The 15,653-nt window shown below is 39.9% G+C and overlaps 1 protein-coding gene across 1 annotated transcript in view; it reads right to left on the bottom strand.

The window, feature by feature from the left end:
* Ddah1 (dimethylarginine dimethylaminohydrolase 1) overlaps nt 1-12,173 on the bottom strand; it is a 148,375-nt gene extending 136,202 nt beyond the window's left edge. The window contains exon 1 of the mRNA XM_047518680.1: nt 11,700-12,173. Coding sequence (XP_047374636.1) covers nt 11,700-12,002 — 303 coding nt within the window. The 5' untranslated portion in view covers nt 12,003-12,173. The remainder of the gene's footprint in view (nt 1-11,699) is intronic.
* Nucleotides 12,174-15,653: the final 3,480 nt, after the last annotated feature.

Here is a 15,653-nt window from a genome sequence, read left to right as displayed (position 1 = left end):
GCAATCTACGCTAAGCCCATGGCTAATATCATTCTAAATGGTGAAAAACTGAAAGCATTCCCCCTAAAAACTGGAACAAGGCAGGGATGCCCTCTTTCACCACTTCTATTCAACATCATCCTTGAGACTCTAGCCAGAGCAATCAGACAAACCAAAGAAATTAAAGGGATACGAATAGGAAAAGAAGAACTCAAACTATCCCTGTTCGCTGATGACATGATTATATATTTAGAGGAACCTGGAAATTCCACCAGAAAACTTTTAGAACTCATAAGTGAATTCAGTGAAGTAGCAGGTTACAAGATCAATGCTCATAAATCCAATGCATTTTTATACATAAGTGATGAATCTTCAGAAAGAGAAATTAGGAAAACTACCCCATTCACAATAGCATCGAAAAAAATAAAATACTTGGGAATCAATCTCACAAAAGAGGTGAAAGACCTCTACAATGAGAACTACAGAACACTAAAGAAAGAAATTCAAGAAAACCTTAGAAGATGGAAAGATCTCCCATGTTCCTGGATAGGCAGAATTAATATCGTCAAAATGGCTATACTACCTAAAGTGCTATACAGATTCAATGCAATTCCAATTAAAATCCCAATGATATACCTTGCAGAAATAGAGCAAGCAATTATGAAATTCATCTGGAAGAATAAAAAACCTAGAATAGCTAAAGCAATCCTCAGTAGCAAGAGTGAAGCAGGGGGCATTGCAATACCAGATCTTCAACTCTACTACAAAGCAATAGTAACAAAAACGGCATGGTATTGGTACCAAAATAGACAGGTAGATCAATGGTACAGAATAGAGGACATGGACACAAACCCAAATAAATACAATTTTCTCATACTAGACAAAGGTTCCAAAAATATGCAATGGAGAAAAGATAGCCTCTTCAACAAATGGTGCTGGGAAAACTGGAAAACCATATGCAATAGAATGAAATTAAACCCCTATCTCTCACCCTACACAAAACTCAACTCAAAATGGATCAAGGACCTTGGAATCAGACCAGAGACCCTGCATCTTATAGAAGAAAAAGTAGGTACAAATCTTCAACTTGTTGGCTTAGGATCAGACTTCCTTAACAGGACTCCCATAGCACAAGAAATAAAAGCAAGAATCAACAACTGGGATAGATTCAAACTAAAAAGCTTTCTCTCAGCAAAGGAAACTATCAGAAATGTGAAGAGAGAGCCTACAGAGTGGGAGGATATTTTTGCCAACCATACCTCAGATAGAGTGCTAATTTCCAGAATCTATAAAGAACTCAAAAAACTCTACACGAAGAATACAAATAATCCAATCAACAAATGGGCTAAGGAAATGAACAGACACTTCACAGAAGAAGATATACAAGTAATCAACAGATATATGAAAAAATGTTCAACATCCCTAGTAATAAGAGAAATGCAAATCAAAACTACCCTAAGATTTCATCTCACCCCAATTAGAATGGCGATTATCAAGAACAGAAGCAACAATAGGTGTTGGCGAGGATGTGGTGAAAAAGGAACACTCATACATTGCTGGTGGGGTTGCAAATTAGTGCAGCCACTCTGGAAAGCAGTGTGGAAATTCTTCAGAAAGCTTGGAATGGAAACACCATTTGACCCAGCTATCCCACTCCTTGGTCTATACCCAAAGGACTTAAAATCAGCATACTACAGAGATACAGCCACATCAATGTTCATTGCTGCTCAATTCACCATAGCCAGATTGTGGAACCAACCTAGATGCCGTTCAGTTGATGAATGGATAAAGAAACTGTGGCATATTTATACAATGGAATATTACTCCGCAATGAAGAATGGTAAAATTATGGCATTTGTAGGCAAATGGTCGAAATTGGAGAATATCATGCTAAGTGAGATAAGCCAATCTCAAAAAACTAAAGGACAAATGATCTCGCTGATAAGTGGATGAGGACATATAATGGGGGTGGGAGGGGTTAGCATTAGGTTTAGGGTTAGGTTTAGAGTTAGGCTAAGGAGAGCGGTAAGAATGAAGGAAAGAAGGACTGTATAAAGGGAAAAGGGTGGGAGGGGTGGGGGGGAAGGGAAAAAAAAGAAACATCATTACCCTATGTAAACGTAAAAAAATAAATTAAAAAAAAAAAAAAAAAGTAGGCTGTTTAGCTGGGAATCAGAAACTACCACTGAAAATCAGAAGTCCAGTTTCCCTGTAATCAGACTAACTCATAACTGAACAATACGTACACTTTTGTTAGAATCAACCCCAATTACACATCATTCCAAATGTCTCACACCTAACAGGCACTATCACCAACAAATATTGCTCAAATGGGATACTTGGGGAAGAAAATTAAATTTCCTTTGGCCACTCTCACATAAAGGTTGGATTTCCACCTGTCTAATGTTGGTGAAGTGTGAAGGAAAGATGGTGAAATCAGTGGTTTTCACAATTGTTTCTAGGCCCTTAGGCACTGAACTGAGAATGACATGAAAATTATAATTGTTTTGGCACATTCTGTGTTGGTACTCATGCTGGAAATCTCTAGGGGAAAAAAAAAAGTATGCTGAGTTTCTATCCCCATTCCAAGAATATGCACAACCAAATCTTGATGTTGAATCCTGAGGCCTCTTGGTGACAGTGTAGGTCTCAGCCTCCACGTGAAGGCTGCTGGGAGAAACTGTTCCCTCCTTCTGGTTATGACTCATGGCACAGGGTTCAGGATGCACTGCTACCACTGAATCTACTGTTTTAAAAATGCAAAAGATGCCTGTAATCCCAGTTGCCCTGGAGGCTGAGGCAGGAGGATTACAAATTCAAAGGCAGTCTTAGCAACTTAGTGAGATCCTAAGCAACTTAGCAAGACTGTCTCAAAATAAAACATAAAAGGAGTGGGGATGTGGCTCCGAGGTTGACAGCCCCTGGATTCAATCCCTAATATTCCACTCAAAAAAAGATACAAAAGATGCAAGTTCAGATGGAAATCAATGCCTTCCTGTCTCAATGTCACCAAAGAAAGGGAGGAAGAATCAGTTTCAAGCAAATGGTGAAGATTACAGTCTTCTTCCTCATGTTTCCTAGTCACATGTTACCAGGCCACACAGAATCAGGTACTCAATACCAATTTGCTGAAGAGACAGGGGTCTAAACAGCCAGAAAACCATGACTGAAAAGAGTCAAGCCAAGTGAACAGAAATCAGATGTGACTTGGTATGCACAGGGACCCTGATGGAGGATTAAGATAGGAAGCAGAAAGTTATAAAAATATCCAAAGCAGGAACAAAAATGGCTTGGATACTTCAGACTATACTAGATTTAATTTCTCCACACAAAACTCTTAAACTAGAAATTATATCCTAAATGGTTTAAAATATGATCCAAAGCCAAACTGTAATTATATTTTTCTTCCTGAAATGATGATTCCCTTAGGACTAAAAATAATAATAATAAAATGAACATGTTGTCTTCTGTTATTATAATTTTATAACTCTATTAGGATTAACTCACTAATTTTAGCTATTTTAATAATTTTAGACCAAAAATGTCTAGACTTACCACAATAACATCTCTACATGATAAAAAAATTATTATATCTATACTGTATGGGACTAACAATATTGTATTGTGTACACAGCTAACTATAGAAAGGCTACGTTTAAGTTTGTATCTTTAACTTTTTGGTCTTTACCTAGAAAAATAACTTCATGAAGTTTTTGAAGACAAAAGTTAAAATTTGGAAAACAAAACTAAATGTTCAGCATCAGGATGGAAATACATGGAGCATGTAAAAGAAGTAATTACCTGGATAAATCAAAACATTTGGATATAATAGAAAACCCAACTTACAGTACATACGTCATAACTATTACTTCAGGCCATTGATTCACATTTTTAAAATTTGTTCTGTTTCGATACACAGGACAGTAGGGTGTATTTTAACATATCATACATACATGGAGTATAACTTAGGATCCCATTCTTGTGGTTGTACATGATGTGGAGTTTCACGGGTCATGTATTCCTATACGAACATAGGAAAGTTATGTTCAGTTCATTCTAGTGTCTTCCATTGATTCACATTTACCACAAATTCACATTTACCAATTGGCAGACACTAATGAGAGATGTGTGATGGTAGAAATTATGTGGGTTTAAGGATCCTACGTGATTTCAATGACTTTTATCTTAAGTCTTCTACAGGAAAAATTACTCATTAAATGTGCTATAAATGGTTGAGTAAGCAGAGCATTTGAAACAGATTTAGCAGATTCAACTTCATCTCATAATAGATTATCATTAGCAAGACATGAGTTTATATGATTGGTTAATTAAGTGGAAAAAGTATAATGTCTTGGGTTGAATAACATCCAGTATTTTTATTCCTCAAATCCTAATCCCCTCTCATAAATCTAACACTGCGGACTAACCATCACTTCCCACTTCTCTTTATCCCTTTCCCATTCTATATTCTCCACCCCAGCATAACGTGAGTTTCAAAAGAACAGTGTCTTCAAGATGAAAAGAATATTAGATCTTAATATCATTTCAGAAACCAAAATCAGCATCTCCTGGTCTATAGGACAGTGCCGTACTCCCCAACGTGCTACCTCCAGGAACACATACAAAGTTTAACCCCTGATTAGAGATGCCACTCAGCTTAGGCTGTCCTTGATTTATGTTAGTATGAGATTCAGTGCTGACTACTGTCAAGATGAAGAGACATGAATAAAAACACATATCAACACCAAAAAATTATTTTTTTCCTACCTGACACTGATGCAGGTAATGTTATATGTACTATAAGATGTCAAATTTGCCTGATATGTCCCAATGTGCCAAATTATGGGTCAATGGGAAAAATGATTGCCCACCGAAGAATACACTGATAACTTATAGGACACCCCAAAAACTATGCCTTTCCAGAGTCTCAATGCCAACCTTCAGAAATGAGTCTCAGACCTGAATTGAACTTCACTGTACTCCAGGGTTGACTACATAGTTCCCAAGGTGAGCTAATTAGGAATCCTAGAAAGGGAGCAAGACTCTTATGGAATTTTGAGGAATTTGCTATGCAGCCAAATCCCTCTAGCCCCAAAGCAAGAATTAGTGTTATGGATGTAGTTCTCTTGATGAACTTGGTATCAGGTATCTGAAATCTTAAGTGATCTTAAAGGGCAGAAGTGTGCTTTTTTTCAATTTTGTGCCTTTCTAAAAATTAATGAAATTAATTTTCACTGGACTATCAACCCCATCTATCTCATGTGCTTTCTTTATCTGAAAAGGCTGCCCCTCCTTGCCTTCCCTAGTTAATTCTTACACAATAATTGCTCCTTCTGGTGTGGGTCAGACATACCCTGAAGCATCCATAGCACCAGGCACAGCTTCCTCACATTGTTCTGCAAGGGTCTGCCACCGGTTTGCCTCCTTACCTAAACCACGAGATCCTTGAGGGATCTAATTCATCTACATTTTCCCAATACCAATATTATTTCTGGCATGTAATAGATACTTACTGAATACACAAACATATATGAGTGATGCAACTATTATCTGTTCACTTTCAAAAGCAAGATCCTTTTCAATGAATCACGTGCATAATTATTGCCACACAAAATTTAAAAACTTTAATATTTCTTTACAATATAGGAACAAAGAAATCAAGGCAAAAATATTTTAATGACGATAAAAGTCTATTTACTTATATTCAAATCCAGCAAAATATTGATGTGTACCTTTTCATTGAAAAAGCAGCTTAAATGTTGCATTCCCTTAAATTTGCATAAAAACTGAGTCGTTCTTGCCCATATTGATTTGATGGGTAAAATTAAACCAAATCTGCAGTACTTTGTACTTTTATCTTTGTACTCTGATGTGCTGATTTCTCTTGTGATACTTTCTTGGATGAGCTAGATGTTTAGAAACGGAAGTCTAAAGTCTAGTGATTTATTCCTTTTTATGTGATGTTACTTTTCCATCAGCACTCAGTTTCCGGCAGACAATGGACATTATTAAATTATTTGACAATGACAAAGTGAACCAGGATGACATTATATGCACAAAATATTTAATGGGATTTGTTGTTTGAGATTACTCCTGCTTGTCTATTCAGATGGAAAATGCCTGCTTATGAAATGAGCCTGAGGACTCTGACAGATTTAATACCTAGTATCAGTTTATGGAAAGCAATGGAAGCCAACTTCAAAGGTCAGGTGAACATTCTGAGAGAACATCAGGGGATTCAGTTGTGGTAAATAAATAACTGCAGACTACCCGGGGTGAACAATTTGCCATGTTCTGTATAAATGAAACTCTCTCATCCTCTCAGTTATTCTACTTGTAATTATGATGCCCCCTTGATAAGGGGAAATGAACATGAACACATATCCAGATCACCATTCAGAAAATGAGACTTTCTGAAATAGGGACAAATTTTAATAACAAAGAAAATAAATAATAACCAGCACTCATTTTTTTCAACATATATCACCAAATTTATATCGAGGTTATAAGATGCCACAAATTATTTATTTATGACATAAAGGCAGTGGAAGGTAAATGTTTGTTCTAAAGTCTTAAGTAAATTTTTCTGTGGTTACAGTTAACATTAATGGGTAGATACTTACCATTTCTATAATAAAACTAATTTTTAAGAAATCTGAGCCTGACAGAAATTCAAATACATGCAAAAGCAATTTTCCACCATATCTGAATTACAAGGGATCCATCCCTCCCTTCTTAGTCTTATAATGATTCTCTAATGATTCTAAGAATCTCTGCAGAAAGCTCATTTTCAGCTAATAGTATCTAACAGAAGTCACTCCCTACTCATCATTTTGTTCTTATTTTTAAGGCTTTCAAAATCAACTGTACAGGAAAGATTGCATCATGGAATGCATCCCAGTCTCTGGGACATATCAATTTCTGAACATTATTGCCAAGGCCATGCAAAGAGTTGAAAAAGAAACATCCTGAAAAGGAACAGTTGTTCTAACCAGTTGGAGGTGAGGATTTATCAAGAACCATTAATCTGCTGCCATGTGAACAGCCTCCAGCACGTTCACTTTCCATCCCAGTGATAGAGTAATTTCTAATTATGGTTCAGGGCAATATCCTCACCTGAAGTGAAACAGAAGTTCGAGGAAATGTGTACATTTTAAAAAGCAAATATCCACTCTGGGGTAAACACGATACAATTATGTATAAATTGTGCCCAGGCACTTTAGGAGGTTCATGTAAATGACTGAATTATTATTTTTTAACTAAAATGAAAATAATTTACTCTCATTTCTGAAAGAAAGCAAGTAAAATAATTCACCTAGTCAACATCTAAGATAGACTGTGTTTCATAAGTGTGTAAAACAGGCTTCAAGCAGTTATTCTATTTAATGTTCCGTTAGGATTGGTTAATCAACTGGCATAAGCCCTTTAAGCAAAAAATGACCTTCACATTTTCATGAAAACCTCATTTCTGTAACTTAATATTTGTGTGTGACTTTGGTCAAGTTGAGCCTCAGTTTTCTTGTCTGTTAAATAGGTATAATACTAATATCATTTTTTAGATTCATACGCACTCAAAAACTTAGGCACTTGTTAGTTCCTATTATTAAACACGATCCTGATATGTAACTTGCCTCTGGGATCAACATAATTTTTCTTTTTCTTGGTCAGAGAATAAACCCAGAACCAAAATATATAGATCCTAAGAGTTAAATGCCTTAATAGAAAGGGGCCATCTACCAAAATATATATTGCATTTATGTCCCCATCCTCCTACCTGATGTCTAAGTCTCTTTTAGGATTTATAACCTAGTTCTAAGTACTGACTTCTTCCTAAAGAGGTCTAAAAATGAAAATGATCAAGGAAAGATTAAAGCTATTATCACTTTGTGAGAATGTGTGCATATGGTTTTCTACTGGTTAGAATTATCCCACATACTGACACTTAGTACGTGGGAAAGAATAGGATCATTCTTAATAAAAGATACAAAAGAGCATAGGATACATTTCACAATTTTGCTTAAACTAAGCTTTACTGGTTAATCATTTACTATGTACTAGGAAAACTTCTGAAAGGAACCCAAGAAGATGGTATTAGTAGTTGCCTCTAAGGTTGGGAACTGGGTAGCCAGCTGGAAGGGTGGGGGTGAGACTCACTTTCACTGCATATTCTCTCATACTTTTTGAACTTGGTACTATAGGCAGGTATAATCTATACAAAATTTTAAATCATTTTTTTAAAACTCAATCATCACATCCTCTCACTTGTTCTACCTCAGTTTTTAGAGAATTTGATTACATATTTTGGCATTTAAGAGTTGGCCTTTTCCTCTAAAAATAAGTTGGATTCATTTAAAATATCAGGCTTTTCAAGGCTGATTTATTTATCTTGAAAATAGTAAACATATTAAAAATACAGTCCTAAAGACACAAAGTTACTAGATAATTAACATAATTTACTGATTTTCTGTATATAGTTTTTTCCACTAAAACTTAAGCTTTATGTACACAGGGGCTGAGTTTTATAAATCTCTGAAGACCCCACTGAGGCAAACATTAGGCCTTCACATGAGAACAGAGGAAGAGAATCCGGGAGAGAGGGGAGGATAAGGGAAGGCATGGAGAGAAACTGATCAAATTATGTTAAATGCATGCATCAATACACCATAATGAAACCCTCTATTATGTACAATTATTATGCACCAATTAAAGAAAGAGAGAGAACCAATTCATACTTAGGAAAGTTAATGTCTAATGTCACCGTGTGCGGAACTATAGCTTTGGAGTCCAGCAAACCTGGATTCAAATCCTGATTTCACTGTTTCCACTCTCCAAAACCTTGGCCAATTTACTTAATCTAAGCCTCAGTTTCCTCAACTTTAAAATAGGAATAATAATAGCATTGAGCTCAAAGAGTTGAGTATTAATGAAATACATGTCACAAATCTGGCCTTTTGTGGCAGATGGCAAGCACCCAATAACTGTTAATATTAATGATGACAGCAAGCTGAGAACTGAAGGATAAATAGAAGCAGCCAGGTAAAAGGAAGAGAGGAGGGAGGAAGCATGCCTCATATCAAAGAAAAATGTATCCAGAAAAGCAATAGTATGATAAACCTGGCTCAAGTCAAGTGTTGGGAGATGAAGCAGATACTGGAAAGGCAAGCAGAACCAAGCTCCATGGATCTATCTAGCTCAGTGGGGGTGCCTCAAGATTTTTAATCAGAGAAGGGACAGTATCACATTTGAGGTTTTTTTTTTTTTTTTTTTTTTTTGTGGTACTGGGGATCGAACTCAGGGCCTTGTGCTTGCGAGGCAAGCACTCTACCAGCTGAGCTATCTCCCCAGCCCACATTTGAGTTTTAAAACGATCAACTTGGCTACAGTGTGGGAATAAAATGAAAAGAGACTAGAAGCAGGAGGATCAGTGATGATAACTTTAAAATAACTCCTTGGTTACTATACATTTTCAGTTAGAAAGGTAGACATCACATGAAAAACTATACATAGTAATCCAAAAAGGATCCTGAAGTTACCATCGGGCTTGTCTATATTAGCTAATTAATGCATTTCATTCATTCTAACAAGCACTATACTGAAAGAGATTTCAAAGAGTGGTATCCTGCATGGTCCTGCTTTCCAGAAGCATCCCATCCAACACTTAATTCCCCATTTTCCTCTCCCTGACTGGAAGGCCCGTTACCCTGGTGACCCAGCTCATATGCAATAGCAAAAGTGTTTCTGGGAGCATCATATCTAGAGAGCCAAGCTGAGAGGCAGGGTCACAGATTAAGGTGGAGCCTAAAGCATGAAGGTGACTCACCTTCATCCTGGGAAGAAGAAATGTCACTACACCAGGTATCACAGACTGCTTCTTACTCAAGGAGTCATTCTTCCATGACCCAGTAAGTTAATAATTAATAGTCAACATTCATTAAATGTCCTCTCCTATGAATTTCAGGTAGATTAATAAATTTATTTTAATTTTGTGAAATGGGTATTATTATGCCCACCAAATAGGTAAGAAAACGGAGGCAAGAAACATTTCCCCAAGTGACAGAATTGAGGCGGTGAGGCTGAGACCCAGTCTAATGTTCCCATCCACTGAACTTTGTGATCTCTGGTTGGATCGCCAAGCTGGTATTAGAATGGAGCCGAACTTTGATATTTAAAACATATGCCTCAAAATAAGAGCAGGGGAGAAAGATCACTGCTTACTCTAGATAAGCTTTACTCTAGATAAAACTGGGAGGTTTTATTATAGGAATAAAATGAAATGGATGAATATGGTGACAGTCTCTTGACAGACAACTGGACCACTATCATCAAATGAGTACCATTGAAAGGGTTTCTGAAACCTATTTTTCTCTTAAGTAGAAACCACAGTTGTGCCACATGGTCTAGAACACACTAGAAGGTATTCAAATGGTCAAATGGGAGTACGTTCCTTACGAGGTTAAAAGACAATGGCATCTCACAGATTCAAACATGGAAAGGTGTGGGAATGGTGTGGCAAAGTCAATAAAAGGGCTAAAAGAATGAGACTTGTTACTCTTTTAAAGCTTTCCTCCTAAAGTACGGTGGGGAAAAAGTTAGTTATCTCAAGGAGAAATAAATGAAATATTCTTATTCCCAGTCCAGGTAGGTGGGGTTCCATCATCTAAGTAGTGGAGCATGTATAGAATACGCATATTTTAATGCTCTATGAGGTATTTCCAATGCAAACTGAATAAAGACAAAATGGGAAAAAATGTCTAAAACTCAGATTTGAAAGAAACCACCTGCATCTTGTAATGCCAAGGATGCCAATAGCAAAGGAGAGTCTTGAGCTCCAGCTCTTAATGGGCAATGAGAAGAATCCCAAGCCAGATGGCATTTTAAAATCCAATCTCACTCTATTTGTCTCTCCCCACTAACCTACATTGTCTTTAAAGCAATCACAGCCATTTTTACAATTGCAATATTTTAGTCACTATCCCCTGAGAACACAAAAAGCTCTCTTAATTGCTATGAATTAAAAATACAGAGAATAAAAATTATGGAGTTTGAGGAAAAACATTTCTAATTAAGCGCACAAGCCAATATCCCACAGTTGAGTACAGCTTTCTGAACCTTGCCCATACACACATTTTGCACAGCTCACCCATTAAACGCCCCCCTTAAATTCATTCGCTTGCCAATCCCGTTCTTCGGGACTTAGTCGCCACCACTAAAAAGTAACTCCGATCGCCCCAGGTCTGTGGCACAGACGCCTGTTAATTCATCTGGCTTGCCCTGCCCAAGCTCCAGACAGGACCTGGGGGCTTCATCGGCGACGGGCGCTGGAGGGGCACCCAGCCACCACCCGCCGGCCTGGGGCGACACCTATTTCAACCCCCGCTCCCTGGGAAACACTCATAGTTGCGCTTTTTCCGCTGTTTAATTTTTACAAATAAAAATGCTTGTAAGATGAATTCCCCAGCCCACCCACCTGCCCCAGTCCGCAGAACCACACTCAATCGGATCGGCTGGAAGACCGCCTGCCGACAGACAGGAGGTGTGAACAATGAACTTCTCTCTGTGACGCTCTCTTTCACACCCGCACGCACACCCCCTCGCCCCCCAATGGGAAGTTGAGAACTAGCCCAGGGGCCAATTCCGCCGGCAACTCGGCCGCGGGCGCTAGGGGAGGGCCCGGCGCGCGCCGCCGGCCGCGCCCCTCGCGTCGCCGGGTGGGCAGTTACCTCCTTCCTCCGGCTCGGCGCCCCGGGTCGAGTGATAAGGGCCGTCTCCTCGCACACCACGGCCACGTCCTCCACGAACACGCAGTCCGGGAGGCTCTCGTCGGCCGGCAGCTCCACCACCTGCAGCCCCAGCTTGCTGCCCAGCACACCCACGTAGAGCTGGTGCTGCCGCTCCGCGCGGGCGAAATCCACCTCCTCGCCCTTGGCGCGCCTCAGCGCGTGCTGGCTGAGGGACTCGGGCGGCGCCCGCACCACCGCGTGGGTGGCCCGACCAAAGGCGGCGGGATGGCCGAGGCTGGCCATGGCTCCTGGAGGCGATGGGGCAGCGGCGGGGGTGCGGCGGCCGGGTCCTCCCGCGGGCAGCGCTCGCCGAGCCTGCGAGCGCCCGGTGGCTCCCCTTGGCAGCCGATGAATGTGGTGCAGAAGAAGCCCGGCTCGCGCCCGGAGCTCTGCCCGCGCGACTGAGCATGCCCAGTGCTCCGGGCGCCGGCCCGCGCGCAGCCCGCGCGCCCACTCCAGAGCTCCGGGGTTTTGCGGCAGCCGAAGCGAGAGTTGTAGCCAGGAGCACCGCACCAGGCGTGGGGATGGATAGACAACCGAGGAAGCAACGAGGGCGAGTGGTGTGCACAGGTGGATGGGCCTCTGCCAAAAGTCACCCCTACTTGGACCTAGCGGTGTCTATTCCGTCGCAGGTGCATCCTTCACATCGCCCCTCAAGAGGACTTGGAGAGTGGGCGGTGGTCTAGATAAAATGACTGGAGGGCTTCTTAATGGTCAGGAGGCAAGGCATGGGATGTTTCTTTGGTGGATACTTTCACTTCTTTGCCCACACTCTTCTATTCCCACGTCGCCCCACATCTTCCAGGTTCCTAGCCTTTCAATCAGTCTTTATACTCAAGTTTGCATTACCTTGACTTTCTCCAAAATTGACCTCTTGCCCCACATGAGACTCGAGATTATAAAAAAAGAATGTATTTCCTCTCAACCGTGAAAAGGAGGAAGAGTCCAAGAAAGAGAAACAAAAACACATGTTTTTTTTTTCCAGGACAATCAGTTCTCAGAACAGTGTGATCCTGGAGTGATTTTCTCCATGGTCTATAGAGGTAGGAGGTAAAGAGCAAGCATATTATCCCCAGTACAGATCTGTGCTCACCTGGAATGTGCCAAGTGTGTAGCATTAGATCCTTGTCCTTGGGAAACGGTTTCCCACCTCCTCCCTGAACCTTCCCTTACACTGGTACAGACTCTGTGGAATTCCCGTGATATTTGTGGAACATTTCTTTTTCCTTATCACTCAGAGACTGTTCTTCCTTTCATTATAATACAAAGTTTTATTTTCCTCATATGTTGGATATTAAAAATCCATGGATTGTGCCTTTTTTGATGGGATGAACTTAAAAAAAAAAAAAAGACTGCAACACCAAAATAATCTAAAGGTAATAACTTTCTCCCTTCACATTCTGTACCACACTACTCATTTTTTATGGGTCTTTTGTTGTTGTTGTTGTTGTTGTTGTTTGGTATCTGGGATTGAACCCAGGGACATCTAACCTCTGAGCCACATCCCCAGGCCCTTTTTTATTTAGACACAGAGTCTCGCTAAGTTGCTTAGGGCCTCACTAAGTTGTTAAGGATGGCTTTGAACTCACTATCCTCCTGCCTCAGCTTCCTCAACCACTGGGATTACAGGCATGTGCCACCATGCCCAACACCATATCACTCATTTAAAGATTGCTTACCGCATAAAATATTGGAAACCCTGTTCTCTAACTTCCTACCCAATGTCTTGAATTTCACCTAAAACCTCTATAACTGTCCTTGAGTCTTTACTTGAATATTTTAAATCTTGCATATTCACAAAGTCTACTCCATTTTTGAAGATCTATAATGGTCAACAAATTCACTTTAAGCTTAAATCCCACTGGTCCCAGTTCTGCTTTCTGGCATTACCTAAAGTGCCAACATTCTTTGACAAAATAGTATTCACATGCCTGAAGATAGTTGGAATATTTATGGTGCTCGCTTCCCACGCTCTATCTGACGCCCTCAGTCCTGGAGCCTGAACTGCCAGAAGAAAAAAAAAAGTGATTTGGTTTCTAAATCCCTTCAAGATTCTGGTAATCTTCCTTTTGATGTGCACCAATTTGCCTGTATCTTTTTTAAATCGTGGTATCGGAAGCAAAATAGTTCTTCATGTGTGGTCTGACCAGCACGACTGGAGCAGCACCCTTGTTCCAGGTGCTAGGCTTCTGTTATCACTGTCTAAGACCACGTTCACCTTTTCAGAGTTCTAGTGCCAAGTCCCAGGCTACAGTCTTCTTGCCAGCTGTCTGATCCCAGCTTTCAGGAAGCAAGTCTATCTGAGCATTTGAGAATGATTGTCCCAGCTGAGCCCAGAGAAGAAGGGATGTGCTTTCTCATCTCTCTCCCAAAGGTGACTTGAGTTTACAAATGACAGTATTTGCCAGCTTCTAAAATTAGGCAACTTAAGTGAAGGACAACTCTAATCCTGACACCTAGGAGGAGGATCAAAAGTAAAACAACAAACCTTTAAGACTAGGTTCTACTTCTAAAACAAAACTTTCAGGGGACCAAACCTGCCCTATTAAGTCCAATTTAATATCAGAAACCACTTAATGATATTCTCAGATAGAGGAGTCCCACAAACTTTTCAAAGGTGAAAGTTGACCCATACATTTAGCTTGCCCAGGTTAACATGTAGATTTTGTTCTCCTTTATTGCGACTTTATGAAACATGAGGTTCCATTCACTTCCATTTGGTCACCATCCAGCAACCTTCATTCATGCCTGTGCCTTGTTGGAGTCTGAATCGTTTGCCAGCCACTAATAGTTTGCTAGCCCTCATCCTAACTATAAACAGGGTTCTGTGTACCACTCTGGGCTCATATCAGCCTAGCATTCAATTAAAACCTTAAAGTCTCTCCCTGTAAATTGGTGTTAATCATGTCATCCCGTACTGAAATTGGACAGCTGGTTTTTAAAAATGCAATTTTGTAGTTATCCCTATTTAATATTATCTGCTTCATTCCAACTTATCTAGTTTTCGTTCTGTCATTTTGTGCATTTTTTATTACTTATAGTCTGTACCATCTGAAATTGGAAAAACATGCCTTCTGTCTCCTCTAAGGAGTTATTAAGAGTTAGAATGTGTATATTGGTGAAAAGAATAATAAAAATACCAAATCCAGTAAATTATAATTTACATGGCTTCGTGCTTCAGTAATGAAGGATGGTTCTTAGGAAAATGGACTTTATTGAACTTAATACACTTACAAGTTTCTTTTCCCTATAAATATTAATGGAAAATTCCCAAGGCACAATACCACACCATGCATTTTAGAGTCACACAGAAAGCATAAAAACATGATCTTTGACCTTGAAGAGCCCACACACTCACTAGGAAAAGAAGACATGCAGAATTGGAGCTACAATAAGTGCACATGAAAGGTGTAGATAGCAAAGTGCTACAGGAAGCTGAGAGAAAGAGCTATCACTGTGACTGATGGGAGTGGAAGAAAGGTACTTGATGGTGATTGCACTTGATTTAGGCCTTGAATAATGTTTAGAAGGTAATTGAAGGAGAGTATGTGAATTCCTAGAAAAAGTATGTGAAAAAGCAGAGGCATGTGCAAAGTACTATAGCTAGATCAGTTCGATTCTGGTATTTGTTGAGGTAACTCTAGCTGCTAAAAGAAAGAGAAAAGAGAGAGGGAGGGAGGCAGGGAGGGAGGGAGAGGGAGAAAGAGTGTGTGTGTGTGTGTGTGTGTGTGTGTGAGAGAGAGAGAGAGAGAGAGAGAGGGAGGGAGGGAGGGAGAGGGGAGGGGGCGAGAGGGAGAGGGAGAGAGAGAAAGAAGAGAAAGGGAAGGGAAAGGGAAGGGAAGGAGGAAACCTACTATATAATGATGCAAATCTGGCAATGCTTATCTCTTGTTT

This window comes from Sciurus carolinensis, chromosome 1 (genome assembly GCF_902686445.1).
Source record: "Sciurus carolinensis chromosome 1, mSciCar1.2, whole genome shotgun sequence".
Lineage (NCBI taxonomy): Eukaryota > Metazoa > Chordata > Mammalia > Rodentia > Sciuridae > Sciurus > Sciurus carolinensis.
This window is presented reverse-complemented; position numbering and strand designations above follow the sequence as displayed.